The sequence below is a fragment of the Ostrea edulis genome, chromosome 7 (assembly GCF_947568905.1).
Source record: "Ostrea edulis chromosome 7, xbOstEdul1.1, whole genome shotgun sequence".
NCBI lineage: Eukaryota > Metazoa > Mollusca > Bivalvia > Ostreida > Ostreidae > Ostrea > Ostrea edulis.
In genome coordinates, this window is record NC_079170.1 from 71913278 (window position 1) to 71936490 (window position 23213).

General features: G+C 35.2%; 2 protein-coding genes across 7 annotated transcripts in view; one reads left to right on the plus strand and one right to left on the minus strand.

The window, feature by feature from the left end:
- The first annotated feature begins 234 nt into the window (after positions 1 to 234).
- Positions 235 to 16626, plus strand: LOC125653224 (protein bicaudal D homolog 1-like). Of its 5 annotated transcripts, none has more exons than XR_007361847.2 (5): positions 235 to 605; positions 6815 to 7193; positions 7674 to 9521; positions 11130 to 11187; positions 15027 to 16626. XR_007361847.2 is itself a non-coding variant. In XM_048882572.2 (5 exons), the coding sequence occupies exons 1-4, from the start codon at positions 390 to 392 to the stop codon at positions 11184 to 11186; spliced, it is 2403 nt and encodes an 800-aa protein (XP_048738529.1). In that variant the 5' UTR covers positions 258 to 389; the 3' UTR covers position 11187; positions 15027 to 16626. The 5 variants fall into 5 exon arrangements, 4 of the variants coding, with proteins under 4 accessions (XP_048738530.1, XP_048738529.1, XP_056001266.1 ...); XM_048882572.2 differs by having other exon boundaries at positions 258 to 605; positions 7674 to 9424; XM_048882573.2 differs by lacking the exon at positions 11130 to 11187 and having other exon boundaries at positions 250 to 605; positions 7674 to 9424.
- Positions 16627 to 17441: 815 nt separating this feature from the next.
- LOC125653226 (protein mono-ADP-ribosyltransferase PARP14-like) overlaps positions 17442 to 23213 on the minus strand; it is a 39647-nt gene continuing 33875 nt past the window's right edge. For both annotated transcript variants that reach the window (XM_056145275.1, XM_056145274.1), the window contains exons 20-21: positions 22776 to 22956; positions 17442 to 21506 (exon numbers count right to left, since the gene is read on the minus strand). In XM_056145275.1, coding sequence (XP_056001250.1) covers positions 21214 to 21506; positions 22776 to 22956 — 474 coding nt within the window. In that variant the 3' untranslated portion in view covers positions 17442 to 21213. The remainder of the gene's footprint in view (positions 21507 to 22775; positions 22957 to 23213) is intronic.

A 23213-nucleotide genomic window follows, 5' to 3' on the forward strand; every position in this document is an offset into this window, starting at 1 on the left:
TTTCAATAGCTTGAATCGAAGTATCCAAGTTTTTGGGTCGAAACATCTGGGCCGAAATCTCTTTGGGCCGAAACGTCCCTGAACTAAAGTGTCCGACACTCATGACTAAGATAGCTATCCATAAGACTTGGGGCTTCATATCCGAGAAAATCCTAATTTAAAAGTTCTTCAAAAATATAAGTCAAGAACTTTTGATTCCCCAATCAAAGCCCCTACCTACTTCGTCTTTTAGTCGCGCCTCTGAGTAAAAATAGCTACCCCCGTTGTCACGTGATACGCATAACTGCATAAATTAAGATGGCGACTTGCTGAATGAAAAACCTGCCCTTGTGAGACTTTCTTCCAAAATTTCGTCCTTATGAAGAAGCGAAATCGGCCTCAAATACAGAATGTCGGAAACAAACACCAGTGACCTTACCCCTGATGAACTTCGGAAAGAAATTGAACGTCTGCAGGCGGAGTTACAAGAAACGACCCAGGAGAAGGTACAGGCTGCAGAATATGGTTTGGCCGTTTTAGAGGAGAAAGAACGCCTGCGACAACAGATAGACGAGGTAGAGGCGCAGTATGAAACCGTGAAGCACGAGCTCGATTGCGCCAAAGAGGTAGGAATATTGCTATATACGATATATCACTTGTGTGTACAGGTTCATGAGACGTGCATTGAAAACATGGCAGAAATGATTCTAGCCGGCATTTTCATCTAATATATATTGATGTTCCATTACATTGAATTACCTTGTCACTAGCACTGCATCAATCTTTTTTTTTATTTTGTAATACCATAAGATCTGTATCCACATGTGGATGATACTGTTGAATATTAACTAAGTTAATAACTTGTCGCACATGTACCTTCATCACAGTCGTTCACTGTGAGTCATTGTTGACTAATTAACATTGCATGTCTCAGATCTAGGTGTAGATTATATTACATATAAGTTGTATGTATTTTCATGTGGCCATGTGCCTTCTATAAACTTTCATTTTGTATACGAGTCATAGATATAATTATATGATGATTAAGTCTTATGTAATACATTAGTGCTATCATAGAATCCTTAAAATTGTTACATTCACACATCCTTTACCACGATCTACACCCAATTTTTATGTATTTGAAAAATTTTGAGCTTAAAGAAATTGCTAATTCTCGTTACAGAAATGATTTTGATATACCTTTATTCATTGAAGGACTGGTTCACGTTTTCTAAAAGAATTTTTTTTTTATACAGCTCCTCTTAAGTTCATAAACAAAATTTGGATAAGAGCAGTATTGTTATGATGTAAACAAGACCTGAGCCTTGTTAATGTTTACTAGTGAAATCTTGTAATTTAAAGCATCTTAATTTTGCCCAGAATAAAATTTAACGTTAAAATGGCATATCTATATTAATTATCATTCATTAATGTATCATGTTTATTCCTATTTTCACTGTCATTCCACTTCAAACCATTTTGATTCCATGTGTAGATGCTTTGTTAAATGTGTACATGTTTTTTGTACATGTGTATTTAAAATGATTAATATTTTATGTATAGTTGAAAGCAAATGTAACATGGGTAAATATGATTGTGATCTTATCAGTTTAAACTCTTGATCTATTGGGGAAAAGGTATTGCACAGTTGTATAATGACAGAGTTTTTGAAAACTGTTGGTCCAAATGTTTTGTTCCTATGGACTGTGCAGAAAGTTATGGTAAGTTTTATTGTTCGAACATGTGTAAAAGAATCAGATTTCAGAAACTCTGTAATCATGGTAATGGTCAGGGTAATTAAGCTAGATGCCAAAATTGTAAGATTGTTGTGAAATCTACGCAGGTAGTTTAAAAGTCTAAGATTCTTCTGACTACACAGGGGCAGATCCAGGAATTTTTGAAAGGGGGTGGGGTATGTTTTACAATTAATTTTGGTTTACAAGACAGCAAAATTTTCTGACCCCAAAATGGGAGGGGGGGGGGTTCCAATCCTTGGAACCTCCCCCCTCTTTTGGAACCACTATCTGCATGGTATATTCAGTGCAAGAATAGCAAGCACCTGCCCCATAATCTGCAGAGACCTACTCTATTCAGCAAAGGGAAATGATAGGGCTGTAGAGGTCAGATGAATTTTGGGACTGTAGGGCTGGGCCTATAAAACGCACCTGGCACTCAGACACCTAGACACTGTGAATTTGTAGAACACAATATTGCACTGTTTTGTTGTGAAGTGGTTGTGTGTGTTCACCTTTCTGTTCAGGTTGTGTTGGATAGTAGTAAATATCCACTAGGATCTGTCTGTAGTAGATAAACATCCTAGCAAGCAGTGTGTTGATTATGTAAACTGTTAGTGTAAATCTAATGCAGCATGTAACATTGTAGCATTATGATAAATAAAAATAAATTAGAAAGACTTAAAAACATTTATATATGAGTTTCTCTTACCAGAGTCATGAGAGAGAATGTTTAAAACACTGGTCTTATTGATTTACATACGATAGACTATATTGTACAGAATATATATTATACAATATTGTATCTAAATCATGTTGAAAGTACCATTCAAGCAGTCTTGAGTGTTTACAAGTTCATGTTCTATTTGGTAGACAATTATCAAACATAAAATGATACTAGTTTTATTTTCCCCACAGGAAGTCAATGACAAAATCTGGAAAATAGTGTCATTAATTCATTGAGATAATTAATCTACTGTTAAATATTGAATCCAGCTGTAATTTACTGTGTGTAATATTAGAGGAAGGTAAAATACGATGCACATTGAGCATGTCCTATCTTGCCAGGGGCTTTCACTGCAGCGTGTACAATGTGTAATATGTCAACACAAAGATTAACAAGTGTGTTCCTACCTGTTAATGTTCTCATCTAACACAGTGAGTCTCAGGTTTGTGTAGGACCTGACCAAACCCCCCATCCACACCCCCAAGTCTTAAATCAATGTGAGAGGTTTGTGTAGGACCTGACCACACCCCCTTCCACACCCTCAAGTCTTAAATCAAAGTGAGAGGTTTGTGTAGGACCTGACACCCCCCCCCCCCCTTCCACACCCTCAAGTCTTAAATCAAAGTGAGAGGTTTGTGTAGGACCTGACCACACACCCTTCCACACCCTTAAGCCTTAAATCAATGGAATCATTGATATCTCCTTATGGATACATGCATTATGTAACAGTATTCACAGATATACAGTCATTATATTTGAAATTAATATTTATATGATGAAGGGTAGTAACTCTGTATTTAGGAATGATTTGTAATATTTAATGGAAGCATATTGCTATAAATATTTGATCTTGCAGTAAATCAACAATAATCACTGACTAGTGACACACATAAACAGATTGTACAGGTAATTGTGACACCTGGGAGGTGTTAACACCAACTACTTACACCAGGTACATAACAGTACAGGTGGGGTTGTAATAGGTGTGCGATCCGTAAGTGGTCCAACTTTATACATATATTTTTTTTTTTATAAATTCCTTTTTCTCTAGTACGAAGATCTGTTACAAAGTATGTGTTGGTCCTCTCCACCATTAGCAGTGAACTCTCTGGTTTGTCAGCTACATGGGTCACTGTTGATACAGGTAGATGGAGGTGTGTCAGTTTTTTTGGTGTTGGACACGTAGAACACCAATGTTGATCTGTGACAGCTGTGGTTTGTAGTTTCATGTCAGATTTCTGTGATCTGGTTCTTCATGACATGAATAGCCACTTCCTTTCTCAGATTATAATAGGTCCGAGATTGACCTGTTGATATTGATTGTAGGTCATCTGTTTCGAGTCAAGATCTTGTAAATCGGAGAATATTAATTCCGCCCAGACTGTGAGGGTATTAAGTTGACAATTTAACGCTCTATATAAAATTCTGTCATACCTTCCATTGTCGGCCATGAAAGAATCAATAGGTGTCTTTCCAAGGTTAAGAGCTGATTTATGTAATACACTGCATGTGTTCACATTAATGGAAATAGTGCATTCACTCAGGCCATTGTTTCAGTCTCGTAATTCTGCAGTTAGAGCAGTATATAATACCTGGTATATGCATGTTCAGCAAGCACTCCCAGTGAAAGTAATGAGAATCTGAGTATAGGGAAAGAATATGACTGAACCTGAAAAGGCTATTACATGTATTATTATTATTATTACCTGTGGAAAGTTGGGAATCAAAAGTTGATAGACATATATGTGTTTAGATTGCAGTGAATGATAATATTGATGTCTCCGGATACAATTATCACATTGTTCATGATTTGTTTTTGAGGTCACAACTCATAAGGAGTTTAGAATGGAAAACAGGAAAAGTGCTATATACGAACCACAAGGAGTTCGATTGGAAAACAGGAAAAATGTTTGATACAACAGAAAAAATCTTTTGACTCTTTAAGGTCACTGAGGAAAGTGATGATAATTATTGATATCAAAGATGCTGATTGACCTCTGACCCGGGAGAGTTCAGCACTAGGAGCAGCTGTTGTAAGATCGGACAACTGTTCCCCCAGATTTCTCCCGTTTCACTAGGTCTCCACCTCAGATCTAACAGACAGCAGGAATCTGCATCTGTTTGCATGGTGGATGATAAAATCTGTATCTCAATGTATATTGTGTGCAAAAATACAAAACAGAGCTTGCAATGGCAAAAGCATTAATTGGTAGTGAAAATTTTCTGATGAACAGAGGGTAATTAAGCATAGCATGGTTGGGTAATTTATTGAAAAGGATTATCTTTATCTCATGCATCTTACTAAATCCTCACTTGTGATCTGTCTAGAGAGAATGTAATATTGACTAGTGTAGGGGTATGTTCTAGATTCTTGAGTGCAGTACTAGGACCCATGAGGTGTTTGGGGTTTTTAGAGGAATCTAGTGAAGTAGAATATCTTGTGGTATTGTGCTGTGCTATTTAACCTGATCATTTTAAATATGTCGAGTCAGCAAAACTTACCTTATAGAATTTTGTAAATGTGTTATATTGCTAAAAACACTTATTTTCAATATTTCCTATGAAATCCTCTTTAGTTTTGCATTCTTCACAAATCTTTATTAATAAGTAAAAATTTAATGAAAAGAAGAATTAAATTACCCCAAAATGGAAATCCTTTAAAAATATTTTTTTATCGGCGCATTTCATGTCAGTATTATTGACCGATTTACATTGGTTAACTTGGGTTTTTTTTATGCCCCCGAAATGGAAGATATGCAATGTAGTTTTTGTCCTGTTTGTCCATCTGTCTGTGGCAAAAACCTTTACATTGGTCATATCTTTTACACCATAAGAGGTAGACCTTTCATATTTGGTATGTGTATTCCTTTTGACAAGATCTTCCCATTGACATCAAAAACTTTGACATCATTGTGGCCTTGATCTTTGACCTCTGGTTTCACTTTGTTGTAATCCAGTGGGCATGTGTTTCACAAACACATTTTTTTTTTAATAAGATGATAGGAAACCCCACAATAAGAACAGCAAAATTCTACTTCATTTGATGCATCCAAAATCTTGGGTATCCTGTGACCTTAAGAAACAGAAGAAGAAATCACACAACATATTATATAATCATACACTTTTTATCAAAATCTCAATTTTCCACAATGATTTCTTGGGTAAAGAGTGGAATAATATTTATGTTTTTTGAACTCGGTGAAAACTGGAATACATATGGAGCTCCTACAGCAAAGATTATGAAGAAGTGACAAGATGCATTTCTTATCAGAAGCTCCATCAGTAATGCCATGTCTTTGATGACGGGAGAGAAATGAAGTGGGATATATATAATGTAATTTATCAGTTGTTAATCAGGGACCTAATCATAATCCCCTCAAGTGTAAACAGACATTTCCTGGTGGATGATGTGGCTTTATCATACAGATTTTTGAAAAAAGCATCTTTGAAATGTGTTTTTAAAAAATTCAAAGCACATGATTTATTTAATGAGGTAAATTCTCTTTTATAGATTTTCTGGAAAAGTACACAAAGTTATTGTAACCAACACAGGCTATTTGTTGCTCTCTAATTTAGAAACAGAAACTGTTCAGAATAAAAAACTTGGAAAAGTTCACTTATGCACTAAGATTTATTCATGATAATCGATATGTATGTAATGTAAAATGATATTGATAGATTATTTAGTTAAATTGGCAGGGTTTACAATCTTCTTACTTCAATGTCCATTCCTTACTGATCCTGGATTCAGGTCTAAGGGACTTCAGCCTATTTATGAATAATCAATGAAAAAGATAAACCTCAGTTCTCGAATAAATACAATAGTTATTTATAATTTCATAGAAGTACTTTTTAGTGTTTCATTTAAATGTCATGGGAAGTTAGCCTGAGTTTCTGTGTTTACTTACATGTGAAAGTCATGAAAAGATAGAAAGTTCACATTGGTTTTAATTGATATACATTAAAACAGATTTTGAAAATGACAACATTCCTTGCATCGTTGGATACCCATGGTTGATCTCTCACCTTTTACTTCTTAGTAATGAGTGAAAAACGAGATTAACTGTGGGTGTCTGACAGTTTGTTCTTTGTGAACTTGAACATTTCTCACAAGGACTGGCTAGAAATGATGAACCAGATATGAGCATGTCATAAAAGATGTTGAATTTTGAACCCCTGTACATTATAACCATAACATGTTTTGTGTTTCATCACAGAGTCACCAAAAACAGCTACAGCTGAGGATATGTGTTAGTCTTACAAGTTCATGTCATGTGAAATATGTCAATACAATTCATAAAAAATTTAAAACTATTTCAAGTGCATTCAAAACATGCATTTATGTGTATTGATTTATGCCTCACATCAATTGCAGGCCTTGAGCAAACACCAGGACACCTTTCGCAAGCAGCAGAAGTCTGGTATTCACCATGAAGATACCTTTCTACAAGAAGCTGCCAATCGGGAAGAAAGTTACAAGTCCACCCTTTTGGAATATGAGACGGAACTCAAAACCTGCAAGCAGGCCATCGAGCGCTTTTCCTCAGAGAATGAGCGCTTGAATGCAGCCCTGCATGAGTGTCAACAGCACAATGACAGCTTGGAGGACCAGCGTAGGCAGATCAAGAACGAGATCCGTGAATACAAAATTCGGGAGAATCGGAACTTGGCAGACTATGCTGAACTGGAAGATGAGAATATTATACTTCAGAAACAAGTGTCTCAGCTGAAGCAGAGCCAAGTGGAGTTTGAGGGTATGAAGGCATAGGGCGGTAATGATTAAATTCAGCCTTATTTACAGTTGTACTTCGGTATCTGGAACACCGATATTTCGAATACCATGGATATGTTGAAGTAATTCGGAAGTCCCAACCACTTATGCTTTAAGTATTTTACCCTCGATATCTCGAATCTACAGAGATTTCAAAGTGTATTCTCTGTCCCATCGAGTTTGAGATAACGAGGTTTGACTGTATATGATATTGAAATGGAGAATATTTATATACCGTATAATGGGAAAGAATCCAGAAATAAGCATAGAAAAATCTACTCAAGTAGTAGTATGATAAAAATATCACAAAGCCGATTGAGTATACACAACTAGTCTCTTTAATTCTTCAGGAGTATAATGAATATTGCTCAGTTACAAATGCACAGTGATTTGGACAGCTGTAGTGAAAGTGTTGTTTAATTATTGAAGTTTGTGGAATGTAGTCAATCTCTCTACTTTTCAGGCATGAAGCATGAAGTGAAGAGACTCCAGGAGGAGACCGATGACCTGAATGTTCAGTTAGATGATGCTGTTAATCTAAAAAAAATCGTGGACAAGAATTATGAGGAGGCGATAACAGCACTTCAACATGAGCGTGAGCAGAAGCATGCACTGAAGAAGGAACTGGACACCCGATTGAATCAGGAGTCCATGTTTAATCTTAGTAACTTGGCTCAGCTGGGAGGTTTGACTGATGGATTGCCCCGCTCAATGAACCACGACAACGGGGTCGCTACGGAGGAGGACGATAGCGAGAATCCCGCCCTGCGACGGATTGAGGCAGACTTCAAGAAGGAGGATACGAAGTCGCCTGTAAAACCAGGACCAGGGAAAGTTAATGATATACTGAGTGAGATTCAGGAGAACGAAGTGAAGAAACTCGAACAGTTACTGGAGCAGAGTGAATCGGAGAAAACTGAGCTTCAGAACGCTCTCGAGGAGGCTCAGAAACTCATAGAGGACACTCAGCGAGACCTCATTGAACAAAAAAGCAAGGCTGATCAACTCAAGGCTCAGATCTCGTCTGTCATGAACTTCCCAGAATCTCCAGGGGTCAATAATTCCTTAGATGAACTCATTGCCAAGGAGACTGACCCAGAAAAGAAAGCCTTGTTGGAGATGAAGAAGAACTTGTTTTCTAATGAGCAGAAATACTCAACAGCTTTATCTGAAATTAGCCACTTGCAGAGCGAGATCAGTAAACTGCAAGAGAAAGGACACAGTGGTTCCAAGCAAGGAAATAAGGAGTTTGATGATGCAATTGATGATTTGAGGAGCAAATGTAACCAATATGAAGAGTTGGTCAAAGACTTGGAGAAAGATCTAAAGACCATGACTCTGGCTGCTGGAGAAGCACAGGGTAGCTTGACCACAACACAGGACGAGTTGGTCAGGGTCACAGAGGAGCTTGCACAGCTTTATCATCTTGTGTGTGAAGTCACAGGAGAAACGCCTAGTAGGGTTATGTTGGACCATGCCAAGGCATCATCACAACTCTCACGGCAAGAGAATGGTGAGGAAAAAGCAGATGATAAAGATGAAAAATCTGACGTGTCTTCACCAAAGACCAAACCTAAAAAATCAAAATCCAAAAAAGACATTTCTAGCAATGAGATTAAGGGTGATCCCATCTCTTGCTATAAACTCTCGGAGACAATCATTGATCAAGTAAAATATCTCAGGCGAGCTGTGGAACATCTCATGGAGGTATCTCGGCAACGCGGAGATGACTCAGAAAGTTCCGATGTACTGGAATTACAGGAACAAATTGTGAAACTCAAAGCTATGTTGTCAACCAAGAGAGAACAAATAGCCACACTCAGGAGTGTGCTGAAAGCCAACAAATCAACAGCAGAAATCGCTTTAGCTAATCTCAAACAGAAATATGAAAACGAGAAAGTCATTGTGACCGAGACAATGATGAAACTCAGAAATGAATTAAAAGCACTCAAAGAAGATGCTGCAACATTCGCCTCATTGAGAGCCATTTTTGCCCAGAGGTGTGACGAGTACGTAACTCAGCTCGATGAACAGCAGCGACAACTAATCAGCGCGGAGGAAGAAAAGAAAACCCTGAACTCGCTCCTGCGAATGGCAATCCAACAAAAACTGACACTGACTCAGAGACTTGAGGATCTGGAGTTTGACCGGGAGAGGCGGAGTCTTCGTCGACAAGATGGGGGTGGAAGGGGGCGGAGTAAGGCGACTTCCAAAGTAAGTCACTCCCACAACTCTTATCCTGACGAGCGGCACGGGGGCGTGAGGTCTTATCACCATAACTACAGGCGTGACTATTAGTCGCCTGTCTGCGGTGAGTTTGTTAAGTCACCATGAGTGCTTAGGAATGCCTGGCAACCATTCTCTTCACATATCCCATCTTTTATATTATCTTTGGTAAAGAATGCATTTAAAAATGTACTTTTTCTCTTAAAGTACAGGTACTTGTATTTATATAACCTTCATCTTTTAGGTGCATGATTGCTTTATATGATCATTATATATTGATTCGGAATATAATGTATGTATAAAAACAATTTGGTTTGCAATGTTCTTTAGAATGATTTTGACTGTATATAAGTCTGGGAAGTGCTTTTCCTTTTTACCCTCAAACTGCATAATTTTATTTAATGAAATTAATATGAATTGTAATTTTACCAAACTGATTGTTCAGCTTTCAAAATTATATACCTGATGGAAAAATGAACTTGAGGAAATGGTTGCCAGTGACAACACTATCTCTATCCTACCGCTTACTCCCATACTGCTAGAGGTGAAGGTCGGGTCACGGGTTTGTATCGTAACCATGGTAACAGCACTTGTAGGTCTTTGTTGAGCTAATGATGGGTAATTATACTTATCACTAATTTATACAGTACTGTAAATGCAAGATACATGTAAGTTATAATGTCAGAGTTTGCATATTATCTCTTTAAGATTTCTTCTTTCAAAGTGACATGCTTCAAAATGGAGGGAAAGTACCTGTATATGTAACTAGTTTGTCAAATTTTGATTTCACTTTTAAAATTTGCAGTTACTTTTACTTTAAACTTTAGTAAATGCTTTAGATTTTCTGAACAGTAATTTAGCCTTATACCTTTTAAAGGCAATCTTGTAGTTTTTTGTTTGTCCTATTTCCCAACAGATCAATCTCCACCAGACATGCACATGATCTAATTTAGCTGCAATAATGCAGCCCTCCCCAACTTTTTTTTTAATTGGACTTTGCATTAAGGGAGATAACTTCATTAAGTAAAATGATGAACTTGTACCCATGCACAGATTCATTGATTCTATGATTTGGACACATATCAAAAGTGAAATTCTAATAATTTGATTTATAGATCAGAAATTTAGTTTAAACTTCATCTGTGTATCATTTGATATACCTCTTTCTGTATGGTATTAATTGTATATTTCTGACAATGTGCATGTTGTGGTTTTAAGGTTTTTAACACAGAAGTAGCGGATAAAAACGTAGATTTCAATTAATAGATGTGTATTAGGTCTTCCATGTCGACACTGTCTAGTAATCAATTGTAGACCTGTTTCTCTTTTCCACCTTGTGCGGGAAGTAGCAGTACGTATAATGTGTAATTATCTTCGTCTTCTCATTTGATCAATTTAAGATAAAATTTTTGTGTAATAGACTATATTTACATTTGCAAATCATGTCTATTTTGTAAAATTATCCCAGAAATGCTGTGTCGGGTCTAGGATGAAAAACCGACTCGTCATGCTATGCAAGTTGCTGTAATTTTGGTGCACTGCGTTAATGTGATGCAATGTAATACGTCAGTTTTGAGATATAAACTTTTCGGTGTTGGAGGTGCATTTAATATCTTGAGCATTTAAATTTACAGGCAGTGAGGAAGACATTAAAAATTATGAAAAGTGGCTTCTGTTTATAATATAACTGTAGGAAAAAGACTTTAAAGAAATGCGATACGGAAAGAAAACACACAAACCATTGCCATGATGTAAGAGGAGAAAATTTAGTGCAGTCATATTTTAGTGCAATATAGCTCTTCCAGACAAATTTACACTTATATTTCCTATATATCATTTGATGCATGTTATTGTAAGTACTGAGATTAAAATGTGTGATCCACCCCGCATGATGATATTCAAAACTACATCTGAAAGTTGAGGCTTAACGGGGACATCATGTCTATCAAATGCGCTGTATTGATGTTCCACATAAACAAAACCAACTTTACAATGAGAATATGATAATAATTATTGAAAAAAAAAACCCTGCTGAATCAATTCTTAGACATGGCTTGGATATTCAAAGTGCAGTTCTGTGAAATTTTTACTTGACAATTTTGCAGTGGTTAAGTCAATTTGAAAATATATACTGAGAATCCAAATTACAGTGAAAAATCATGGAATTCCTAAAACCATGGTCATAAATGTGGAGGAAAGGGATCCATATTTTGAGGAAGTGTTAAAATTTATAAACAAAGTATACAGAAATTGCTGTTTCATTTTTAATGTGCCTTGTGAGTGGCTGATGTCGTGATCGTTTGTTTCATTGACTGTATAAACAATAAATCTGTTATTATAGTTGTATAAATATGTATATAATTTATATAAACCATTCAGGGTTTTTTTTCAATGAAAATCAATGTTCTAAAATGCATCTAATGCTCACTCATAGAATGCAGAAAATAACAAAGTAAGAACACATGAACAAAAACATTGAAAGGAGTACGATCAAATGTGACTCAGTGACGCACCATTGTAAATAGTTTACGCAAAAGTGACAATCCTTGTGTGAAAAATTTCGTACTGAACAAGGACATTTTTTAAAATTTAGCACAGAAGAAGCATGTGTTCTAAATGAGCTGAAATAAATTGTGTGCCAAATTTTTTTGTTTTATAGCATTTGCAAGCTGTATCTTAGTTATGGTGCCTATAAGCAATAAATTAATGTGATGTGGTAGACAGTTTATTAACTCCCAGAATACTGATTTCTTTGTGTACTGTGGATTTCTGATTTTACGTTCCTGCGTACTTAAGATCGTGAAATGATCGTAAACATCAACATGAATTTGGTCTGTTGATTGAGAGTTTTTATATGAATTTTAGTGATACATGAGGGCTGTTTATATGAAATTTTAGTGATACGCGAAGGCTGATTATATGAATTTTAGTGATACGCGAGGGCTGATTATATGAATTTTAGTGATACGCGAAGGCTGATTATATGAATTTTAGTGAGACACGAGGGCTGATTATATGAATTTTAGTGAGACACGAGGGCTGATTATATGAATTTTAGTGAGACACGAGGGCTGATTATATGAATTTTAGTGAGACACGAGGACTGATTATATGAATTTTAGTGAGACACGAGGGCTGATTATATGAATTTTAGTGAGACACGAGGGCTGATTATATGAATTTTAGTGATACACGAGGACTGATTATATGAATTTTAGTGAGACACGAGGGCTGATTATATGAATTTTAGTGAGACACGAGGGCTGATCCAAATGTTTGTGGGATATTGTTCTATAACATTTTTATTTTTCAATAGAAATAATTCAAAATAATACTGATAATATTTAACCTTTGAATTTATGTACAAAATGTTTAACTCCAGAGAGTACTGCTTTGACAGTTGCCATAGAAATAGGTGTTGTGAAATGTGGGGAGACTTTATATTTGTTCGTAATATATTATTATTCTTGTAGCCATTTATGAAAAAAAAAAGTGCAAAATGTAATATGAAATCAAAATGATGTCATGATATCAATTGTTGGAACTATCGAAAAACATTGAGTACATACAAGTTCCTTTGATTTTACTGATGATTCAAATATTTGTGATTCATAATTTATCATAACTTCATTACAAAATGTTGAAAATCAATCAATTATTAAATTTTGTAAAATTCTTGGGAACATCCTGAGATCATAACTTGATGACAGAGGCAAGACGAATATGTAATAAGCAACTCATGTTCATGTGACACGAAATTGTAATAGCACCTCGTGTTCACGTGACATGAGAGATTTAAGGAGGGAAGAACTTTAGCTGAAGATGATAAAAGTTTTGGCTGGTCAGTGGAGGGCCGACCTTCACTCGCTGAAATAATGAGGATGTTCTCAATGACTGGACATCTGAGGCACTGTGTAGGAGATTGTATACAGAAATCAGGAGCCCATATCAAATGGTGGGGCACATTTTGAAATTTGATCTGAATATTAAAAAAATTAATGCAATATTAGTGCCTAGACTCCTTTCTGAGGCAAAAATGGAGATGAGGTTCCAATGTGCTAGTGAGCTGCCGAATGTGACGTGCCATTAATTTAACACAACGTATACGTCGTAGATCCCCCACGTACTTTGCAATATATTTTCAAACTGCTTGCCTGACTTTCAATGTTATTAAAATGTTTAGAATTTTTTTTAGCCGTGTTAGATAAAGTCTCTAGTTTATAAATATGTGTTTTATGTTGTCACGTATTCACAATAAAATTCTAGGGGGAAAGTCCACAAACATTTGGATCACCCTCGTAAAAGTAAAAACAAGCAATTTTATTTTGTGTGTGGGGGGGGGGGGGGGGGGGGGGGATAGTTTCCTTGCTTATATTTATGAATCTACAGTATCAACTGACATGAGGTGAATAAACTGCACAGAAGAAATTGCATACATTAACACATGTCGTGATGGGCACTTTTTTCACCTCTCGTTTACAAGAATTCTTTTATCACAGGCACAAGAGTCCATTTAAGGGATATAAAATGGATGCATCTCAAAACTTGCGTATTGTAACGTCACAATCGGGCAACAACACGATTAAACTAAATTTTTTAGTTGCTGTCCTTTTAAAACCTGAGACATTGTTCCATATCCACCACAAATGTAAATATAAGTAATAAGATATTATTTCTTTAAGTTCATTAGGATGTGAAATGCGGTTGGTCACATGATCAAATCTTTGGGTGTTATCATGGATAAATGATCATGTAACCCACTGCATTTCATTTCCCAATGAATTAAGTTGAATAATGTCTTATTAAATATTTTGTTTACAGAAGCCTACTGCATGTTAATTACTGAACATGGTATTATGTAATTAATGTTTGTTAAAGTGCAGTACTTGTATATGTATATTCAATTTCTTTCTAGTATATTTATACAAGGAATTATTTCTGCAAAAAGGGTCATTTTTATGCGTAATATATATTTATAATCATTTTTAAGCACTAATACAAGAAACTTTTATGTAATGATATTAATATGATGAATATTTATAAAATCAAATAATAATTTGATACGAATTTAAATTATATATTAAAAATAATTTGCTACAAGACAGAAATGTATACCCCAGAATCTTTATTCAGAGTATTTTCCTTATAGTTGCTTTGTGTCAAATCAATGCACTCAGTTTCTGATTCAGTTCAAAATTTTGTTGTTTCTGCAATGTGTGAAGTGATGTGATTGCTAGAGTCTGGAGTAAACAGAGAGCATGCAATGGTATCAAAAACAAATTGATGGAAAACTATATATCTTGCCTTGAAAGTAGCCTTTTATATATATATATGTGTACCCTTGCCATGATTCAAGTAATAAGACAATGAGGAGTATAGTCTATGTAAACATCACCTATCTATTAATCATGTTTAAATTATTATCTTTTTTTAAAATTATTAATCTTCATCGTTTAGAGCAAAGTGATGATGAAAATTTCTTCAAAAGATTTGAAAAAGAAACTTTTCTGTATAACTGTTTGTTGAGGTGAATATTTGATTAGTTGATTTTATACATGTAGTCTGATGGGAAGAATTGATCTATTTTTAGTGTTAACTTGAATCCTCAAGGGAAGGAACTGCGATTACCTGAGAGACGACAAAATCAGAACAAGTCAGCCGACACCAGACGCAGGGGGTTGTCACACACCCCCAGGCCTTCAAACCTACCTTAAAAGAAGATTTCCTCAAATTCTGGTGCAGAGAGAGGGAGATAGAGCATAAAACTTAAAACAAACATTTCAAAGACTACAAAATATTTCTGTGATAATGTCTGGTAGTCAGAATTGCTTTTTACATGTGAATCATCGTGGGGAAAAACAACAACAACTTTTTCATTTTTTGTATGTGTCTACAGCTTATTAACAATAGATATAATCTCAGCCTCATGTCATAGGACTTTGTTCTGTACAGACATTTTACTTTTCCTGCCAAAGGTTGGTCACAGATTATGGAAGTGGTTATTGGTACATCTGTAAGTGGTTGTACCATGATGTGGTGCTTGTGAGGCGGTGCCAGTCTCCACCCGATACCATTCCATGTACAGATACTTTGTAATCAATGTACACCATTTTGTATTCAGTATTCTATTAATAGTCATTATGTAATGGGTGTTCATATCATATATTAAGTTAATAAGCAATGATGCCTCTTGAGGTTATACCAAAATAACCTTTTTTGTGTTCTGCATAAATTGTAAGATTGGTATAGATTTCACGGGTATATATTTTTTTTTTTTTTTTTGTATTTGTGAAGACACTTTGTTCCTTTATGTTTATAATGTCACAGCTTAATAACCAATTACCGTGATGATATTCAGCGTTAAAATTGAAATGTATTATTTGATTGTTTCTATTTACCTTGAAAAGGGTTAATTGAATTGTCCAGCGCAAGGCAGCTTGGACAAATTCAAGGTTGTAAAATTTATTAATATAATATTATTTCACTCCATGTGTAGAACTATTCATAATGTATTTGGCATTTGCTGCATGAACTGATGACTTTGTGTAGATATTTTAACATAATTATCTTCATACCAATGGAATGGATTTCTATAACATATTTTAATTTATTTCAAATTAAATTTTATTTATGGTATATTTTAGTTTGCTAGGAGAAAACTAGTGGTAGATGTCTGTGATATTTTTTTAAAAAATAAAAACAAGACAGATTTCCCTGACTGCCCATGACCTGATTGTTTATGGCTTTAAGTAAAATAGGGCTGTGATAGTGTATCCATTTCTATTTAATATAGCAGAAAGTTTAAATCTAAAGCAGATTTCGAATTTCTTGCCCAGATACAAAATATGTCTTAAAATTTTTGTTATTACAAACAATTCTAAATAAAATGCTTTGGACTGAAAAATAAGAATTTAGACTTTCAACTGACCTCAATTCTTTTTTAAAAATCTTAAGTTGCGATTATTTGTTTTAGTACTCCTGTACTTGGATATTTTAAGCGGTGACATGAAGAACTGCTGTATTCCATGTTTTAAAAAAATGCACTGAATTTGATATGCATAAATGTAGTCTTCTATTTCAGATTAATTGTAGTTCTAATCTTTAGAAAGATTTAATCATGTATCTTGTAAGATTGTTATGGGCCTGATGATGTGTTTTGTTAAAGATCTGCAATAAAATATCAGTATCAATTTGTGCTATTATTTCAAAGGGTTGGAAGAAGCTCTGCAAAACTGAATTCACAATGCACAGAAATCAAAATATGTCTGCAATTACTGATTGTGTATGTGTTTGTTTTTTTGTTTTTTTTTTGGCTTACTTAAAATTTAGAGCTTGTGCACTATTTTGTGAATTAATATTTCGGCTTTATATGATAATGGATAGCCAGAGAATTAACTGTAAAATAGCTCTCTTAGTTCGTTGTCTAAGATGCCAGAGTACGATTTCTTCTCAAAGAAGTACATATACTGGAGTTCAAGGATGAAATGGGTCACAATGACCTTATTTCAAGCTGGTGTGGGCCATAAAGCAAAGTCTCACAAATCATATCTTGCACACTGTAGACCTTTGGTCGCATCATTTGTAGGTTGTGATGACCTAATTTTGGAATTCACAGTGTCGATTTTGGTGTCAGGATCCGATTGATCTATTTGTAGCTTCAGCAGAGTTATGTCCCCTTTATTCTGAAAACTTCATGTGATTGCTCCTTCGCCAAATGCTCAGTATTGCAGATCTTTCGGATATAAACCGAGGTTGTGGCAGGCGTTGGCATGTTAAAGAACCGTAGCGGCCCTAAGTGCTACAGCTGGTGACGTCTTGAGACGAGTGAAAAATTCTCGATGCAACGTAAAACAAATATAATCAAGAAATTACAGAGCCCGTACAACCATCAAGAAGATTCAGACAACAAATGAAGTTTTCATTCTATATCGGCAATTTCCCAGGATCTACAACATCTGCTGTTACAATGAACACTCTCAATCATATTTCAAAGGAAAACAAACAGTTATGAAAATCTTTTATTCCTAATAAATTTTGTTCTAGAAGAGCAGTATGGGTAAATGTATGATCAACACTGTGGCCAAGGAATCTCAAGTCTGCATTACAATGGCAACCTATAGTGTAGGAATTTTGTCTCAAAACACAACATTTACTCCATTATGTATTTCACAATTTAACTTGTCGTGAATCTTTCTATAAAGTTTATCAAAGAATAAAATGCTCTATATATTTCAGGATTTAGCTTGGCGTGTATCTTTGGAAAGAATGAAATGTCTAATGAAACGCTACAGGTTTATATTATAGTGACAAAATGTGTGTAAATGTTCTTAATAAGTTTTGTGGAGAGGCCCTGGTATTGTGAATACTTTGATATAAGTTTTGTGGAGAGGCCCCGGTATTGTGAATACTTTGAAATGATATAAGTTTTGTGGAGAGGCCCCGGTATTGTGAATACTTTGATATAAGTTTTGTGGAGAGGCCCCGGTATTGTGAATACTTTGATATGTTGTAAGTTTTGTGGAGAGGCCCCGGTATTGTGAATACTTTGATATGCTATACGTTTTGTGGAGAGGCTGTGGTGCGTGTAAAAATAAAATGACCGCCAGACTTCCCTGACCACAGTGTTGATGCATTTCATAAAAATGTACACATGTTAAAACTTCTAAATTTTTTACTACACTAAGTGGCACACAATTGTATTAAATACACTTCATAATAAATGTATTGCAAATCATTTTCTTTTTAAAACTAGGTGGTACATGATTGTATAAAACTCCAAAATACAAATCACTACAGACAACAGTAGAAACACTGCACCTAGAAAATTATGTACTACATAAAAATTTAACCGGAACACATGAACTTTACCGGGCACAGTAAGCTTGCCTTCAATGATGAAATGCTTGGTGACTTGATACATAAAAGTAACTTTGGTGGCAAACTAAGGCTGTATTTGAAAAAATGCATGGTAATTTAAGGAAACATTTATCTTGGGTCATACTGGGGATTATTTTTATTCGCCCGTCTAAGACTGGACACATGGCAATCTAATTGGGACAGTCTAAGACTGGACACATGGCAATCTAATTGGGACAGTCTAAGACTGGACACATGGCAATCTAATTGGGACAGTCTAAGACTGGACACATGGCAATCTAATTGGGACACATGGTATGGTATGGTGTTTGTGTATGTCCATCTATCCATTAGTATTTTCATGTCATAAAATACTAAGAGACCTACGATCATCAAACTCTGTCAACTGATGTATTATGGGTAAAAAAAAAGGGCAGGTAGCACATGAAAAGGTCATGACACTGTGACCTGTAATAAAGATAGGGCAAAACCCAGTCCAACTGAACAATTATTTGGCCTAGAATCATCACACTTGGTCAGTTAGTGCATCATGGGTAGCAGGTGTGTCACACCCTACATCAAGGTCACTGTGACCTTTAAAAAGATGATATGGTCGTGTGTTATATTAAATCCTTTTTGGGTTCGTGCAGAAGATTTGAGTCTTAGAATCAACAAACTGTTAGAAATGGCAATTATTGAAAAAAATGTTGTAAGCTCGTAATGCTTTAACCCTATTAAAAAATGAATACATCAAGAAATACTTTTATGTTAAGTTTGTGAGTAAAATGTCCGGAGTTTACACATAGATAAATTTTTCAAAAAGAATGTTTGATTCTTATAATTCCAATTCATTCACTTTAATAACAATTGCAAAAATTTGAATAGTTTCCCTGCACTATGTTATTTGTTTTCAGGTGTGTTTGAATACATCGCGTTTTCAGGTTTATTGATGTATAAACTCTTGTTCAGCTTTATTTTTGTCCAATCAAAACAATTGTAATAAATAACATTGGAATTATACCTATATAACAATGTAAATAATACTGTTTCTAACTATAATGACAAAGATATACAGTATGTTCTACAAAAATACAAAGGCTTTATAAGCACATCAAACAGATTGAAGAAATTAATTTGTCCCATGATCTACACAATGGTGTTAATGATCTAAGCAATGGTGTTAATGATCTAAGCCATGGTGTTTCAAGGAGATCATTTGAACATGAAATAATAAGAGCCAAATTGCATATAATTAAAGATGAATTAATGAGTATAATGTAAGAAGACTGCAGATGATTTATCACTCCATTAGTTATGGGGCGTTTCTTAGTGCAGCATGTGTTAAGTAGTTTATACCATGTGAAAGAAATCCAAACAAATGTAAGAAAATGAAATAATGTTTGGAAAAATCGTTATTTGAACAATTTAAGAGATAAATTGACACGTCAATTGTTGCACAAAGGTTGACATGATTTAATTTGTTCCACACACACTCAATGAATATTTGATGGGTGTACCATGTGCCGAGGCAGTGTACTTTATTCTATAACGAACTTTCAAGCACCACAACATTATTAATAAAGCTTCTAACACATATATACATTTCATATTAAGAATTTTTGTGTACAATAAATAAATTAAATTGCTCACATAAATACAGCAACTCTAAAAACAAATTATTTTTAAAATATCACAAGGGATTTTGCATTGCACATCTAATGACTCTTAAGGACCATTTTGACCTCAACCTTGTGCCAAACTGCCCACCCCTGGGATCATGAAATTTACAATTTTGGTAAAAGGCTACCTGCTTCTTCTAATTAAATATTCATATAGATTCAATTTAGTTTCAATAGCACGATAAATGTTTTACACAAACACTATAAAGATGTCAAGTTTGGCCCCACACTGGAGTCGGAACCTCTACAACAGGGATCAGGAAATTTACAATTTTTGGTACTTTACATGACTATGAATTTAGTTTTTCTTACAGATGTGCACTATAGAGAAGTTTGAAAATTGGTCAATTTTGGCAGTTTTTGCACCGGCCTTGAGGCCCCAGGGGTGCAGAAGTCCTGAAATTTACAATTTATGTTACCCTTGTCCCAAAGATGCCTCATACCAAATTTGAAAAGAATTGAAAGGGTAGCTATCAAGAAGTTAAAGATATTCAATTGTTAATAAACAGACCATGATGGAAAGCAGACCAATAGCAATAGGTCACGTGAGTGACCATTTTCTTCCACCTTATTGCCCTTTAAATGTAGCTCGTGAACAAAAATACATCACATTTACCTTTACCAACAATCTGACTTGGTCAAGGTAAATTGAGCTGCACCTTTTCTCTGAATTTATAAATTTGCTGCCAATTTTAGTACAAATGGTAATTTCATAATGAGCATATAACAAAACCTCTTCTAAAACAAAATACCACATATATCATAAAACAATATTATCTGCAAATATTGTACCTCTTGCTGATTTTTAATATTCTGACAATCAATGGAAAGTTTTCAGTGTGCCGAGTCCTAAAACCTTGTTGTGTCACTATAAAAAGTCTATGCATCTTCCGTGCTCTGAGTGTTGCAGTGCATCATGGTAAATAAGAATTCAGATAACAGTGTTGCAGTGCATCATCATGTTAAATAAGAATTCAGACAACCACATACTGCAGTTGAAATTCATTTTAAATTTTCATTTAATTAAATCCAGGTCTTAAAACATTATATTGTATTATGGTATCGAACATGTACAACCTATAAAATAGAAAATTCAAAAGTATGTTGAAAACCAGCAAAAATTGATGCCAGTTTTGAAGGTATACTCATGATGTTACTTAATTTAATATACGTGCAAGCTTTGTAATCACAATATGTCAACACTCCATTTACACGTACAAAATCTACATACCATAGTCTGTATTATAACATAGAAAATTTAATCATGTATTCAGGATAAGCTTGTGAATCCCGAAAAATCACAAAAGTCTGTGGAACAGCAATATCATCCACCACGGAATCGTAACACTGCAGGGTGGATCCACCACTCTTGTTCTCGGGAGGAACGATGAGATTGGGGGAGCCTTCCGTGAAACAGCCTGTCAAGACTCGGCAGAGATACACCACTCTCTGTCTCCCCTCCATATTCATGGCCGTATCCTCAAGGCTATGGGTCAAGGTCACATCAAAATACACCCCCTGGCCGAGGGTTTTAGCTGCATCAAAGATGAATTAAAGTTAAGTTCTAAAGCTTAAAGTCTTATTAAGGATAAACTAGAGCTTGCTAATCTCTGCAGGTTACACAGAAAATTGGATAGATTTTTTAAACAAGAGGCTTATGGGTCACATCGCTCACCTGAATCACCTTGGCTCATATTTAAAGATTTTTCCTATATATCCGCATGTAATACTTTGATCCCTATTGTGGCCTCAACCTATCCCCAGGGGCCATGATATTTACAAAATTCAATCTGCACTATGTCAGGAAGCTTTCATGTACATGTAAATGTAAACTTTTCTGGCCCAGTGATTTTTCAGAAGATTTTTAATGATTTTCCTATATATTTGTATGTAAAATTTTGAGCTCCTACTGTGGCCCCACCTTACCCCGGGGACCATGATTTTTACAAACTTGAATCTGCACTATGTCAGGAAGCTTTCATGCAAATGTAAACTTCTTTGGCCCAATGGTTCTTAAGGAGAACATCTTTAAAGATTTTTTGCTATTTATTAGTTATGTAAAACTTTGATCCCCTATTGTGGCCCCATCCTAGCCCCAAGGGTCATGAGTTTCACAAACTTGAATCTGCACTATGTCAGGAAGCTTTCATGTAAATTTAAGCTTTTCTGGCCCAGTGGTTTTTGAGAAGAAGATTTTACAAGATTTTCCCTATATATTTGTATGTAAAACTTTGATCCCCTATTGTCGCCTCATCTTATTCATGGGGCCATTATTTTGACAAACTTGAATCTGCACTATGTCAGGAAGCTTTCATGTAAATTTTCACTTTCCTGACCCAGTAGTTTTTGAGAAGGTTTTTAAAGATTTTTCCTATATATAAAATTTGTATGTAAAACTTTGATCCCCTGTTGTGGCCCCATCTTACCCCCAGGGGTCAAGATTTTAACAAACTTGCATCTGCACTATGTCAGGAAGCTTTCATGTAAATTTCTGCTCTTCTGGCCCAATGGTTCTTGAAAAGAAGATTTTTAAATGACCCAACCCTATTTTCGCATTTTTGTGATTATCTCCCCTTTGAAGGGAGCATGGCCCTTCATTTGAACAAAACGTGAAAGCCCTTCACCCAAGGATGCTTTTGGCCAAGTTTGGTTGAAATTGGCCCTGTGGTTCTGGAGAAGAAGTCGAAAATGTAAAAAGTTTACAGACGACAGACAACAGGCGAGGGTGTTGCAATGTATTACAATGTATGCCCTGGCTGAATCTACGACCAAAAACACATCAAATCTACATTCATTTGTCTTACATTTTCGATTGCTGAAGTTCCTGTTGAAGCCGTCTGAGTTAATAACAGAGGTGGACTCCGTGTTGGCTGTGTGCCACAATTCCCTTTCCACTGGGGCCGAACTGCTCTGGGACTGATTCTCCATGAACTCTTTCCTTGCTGAATATTGCTCAAACAGAGCTCGATTCTGTACCCTCTCCACCTGGTGGAATATATTGGCATTATTTTATTGTAAATTTTTTTAATGTGATTTTCATATAAACGATATTTAAACAGAGTTTTCAGTTTAAATATATCTTGTGAAAAATTCACAAATATATAATTACATGTACAGTAACTATGATAATGTCTGGGGGATATGATTTTCATTTTTCTTGTGGAACAGATATAATCTTATCTGCCTATTCTTCAAATCCTCCACCAAGAAGATATTAATGTGAACAAGCATTCTGAGAGCAT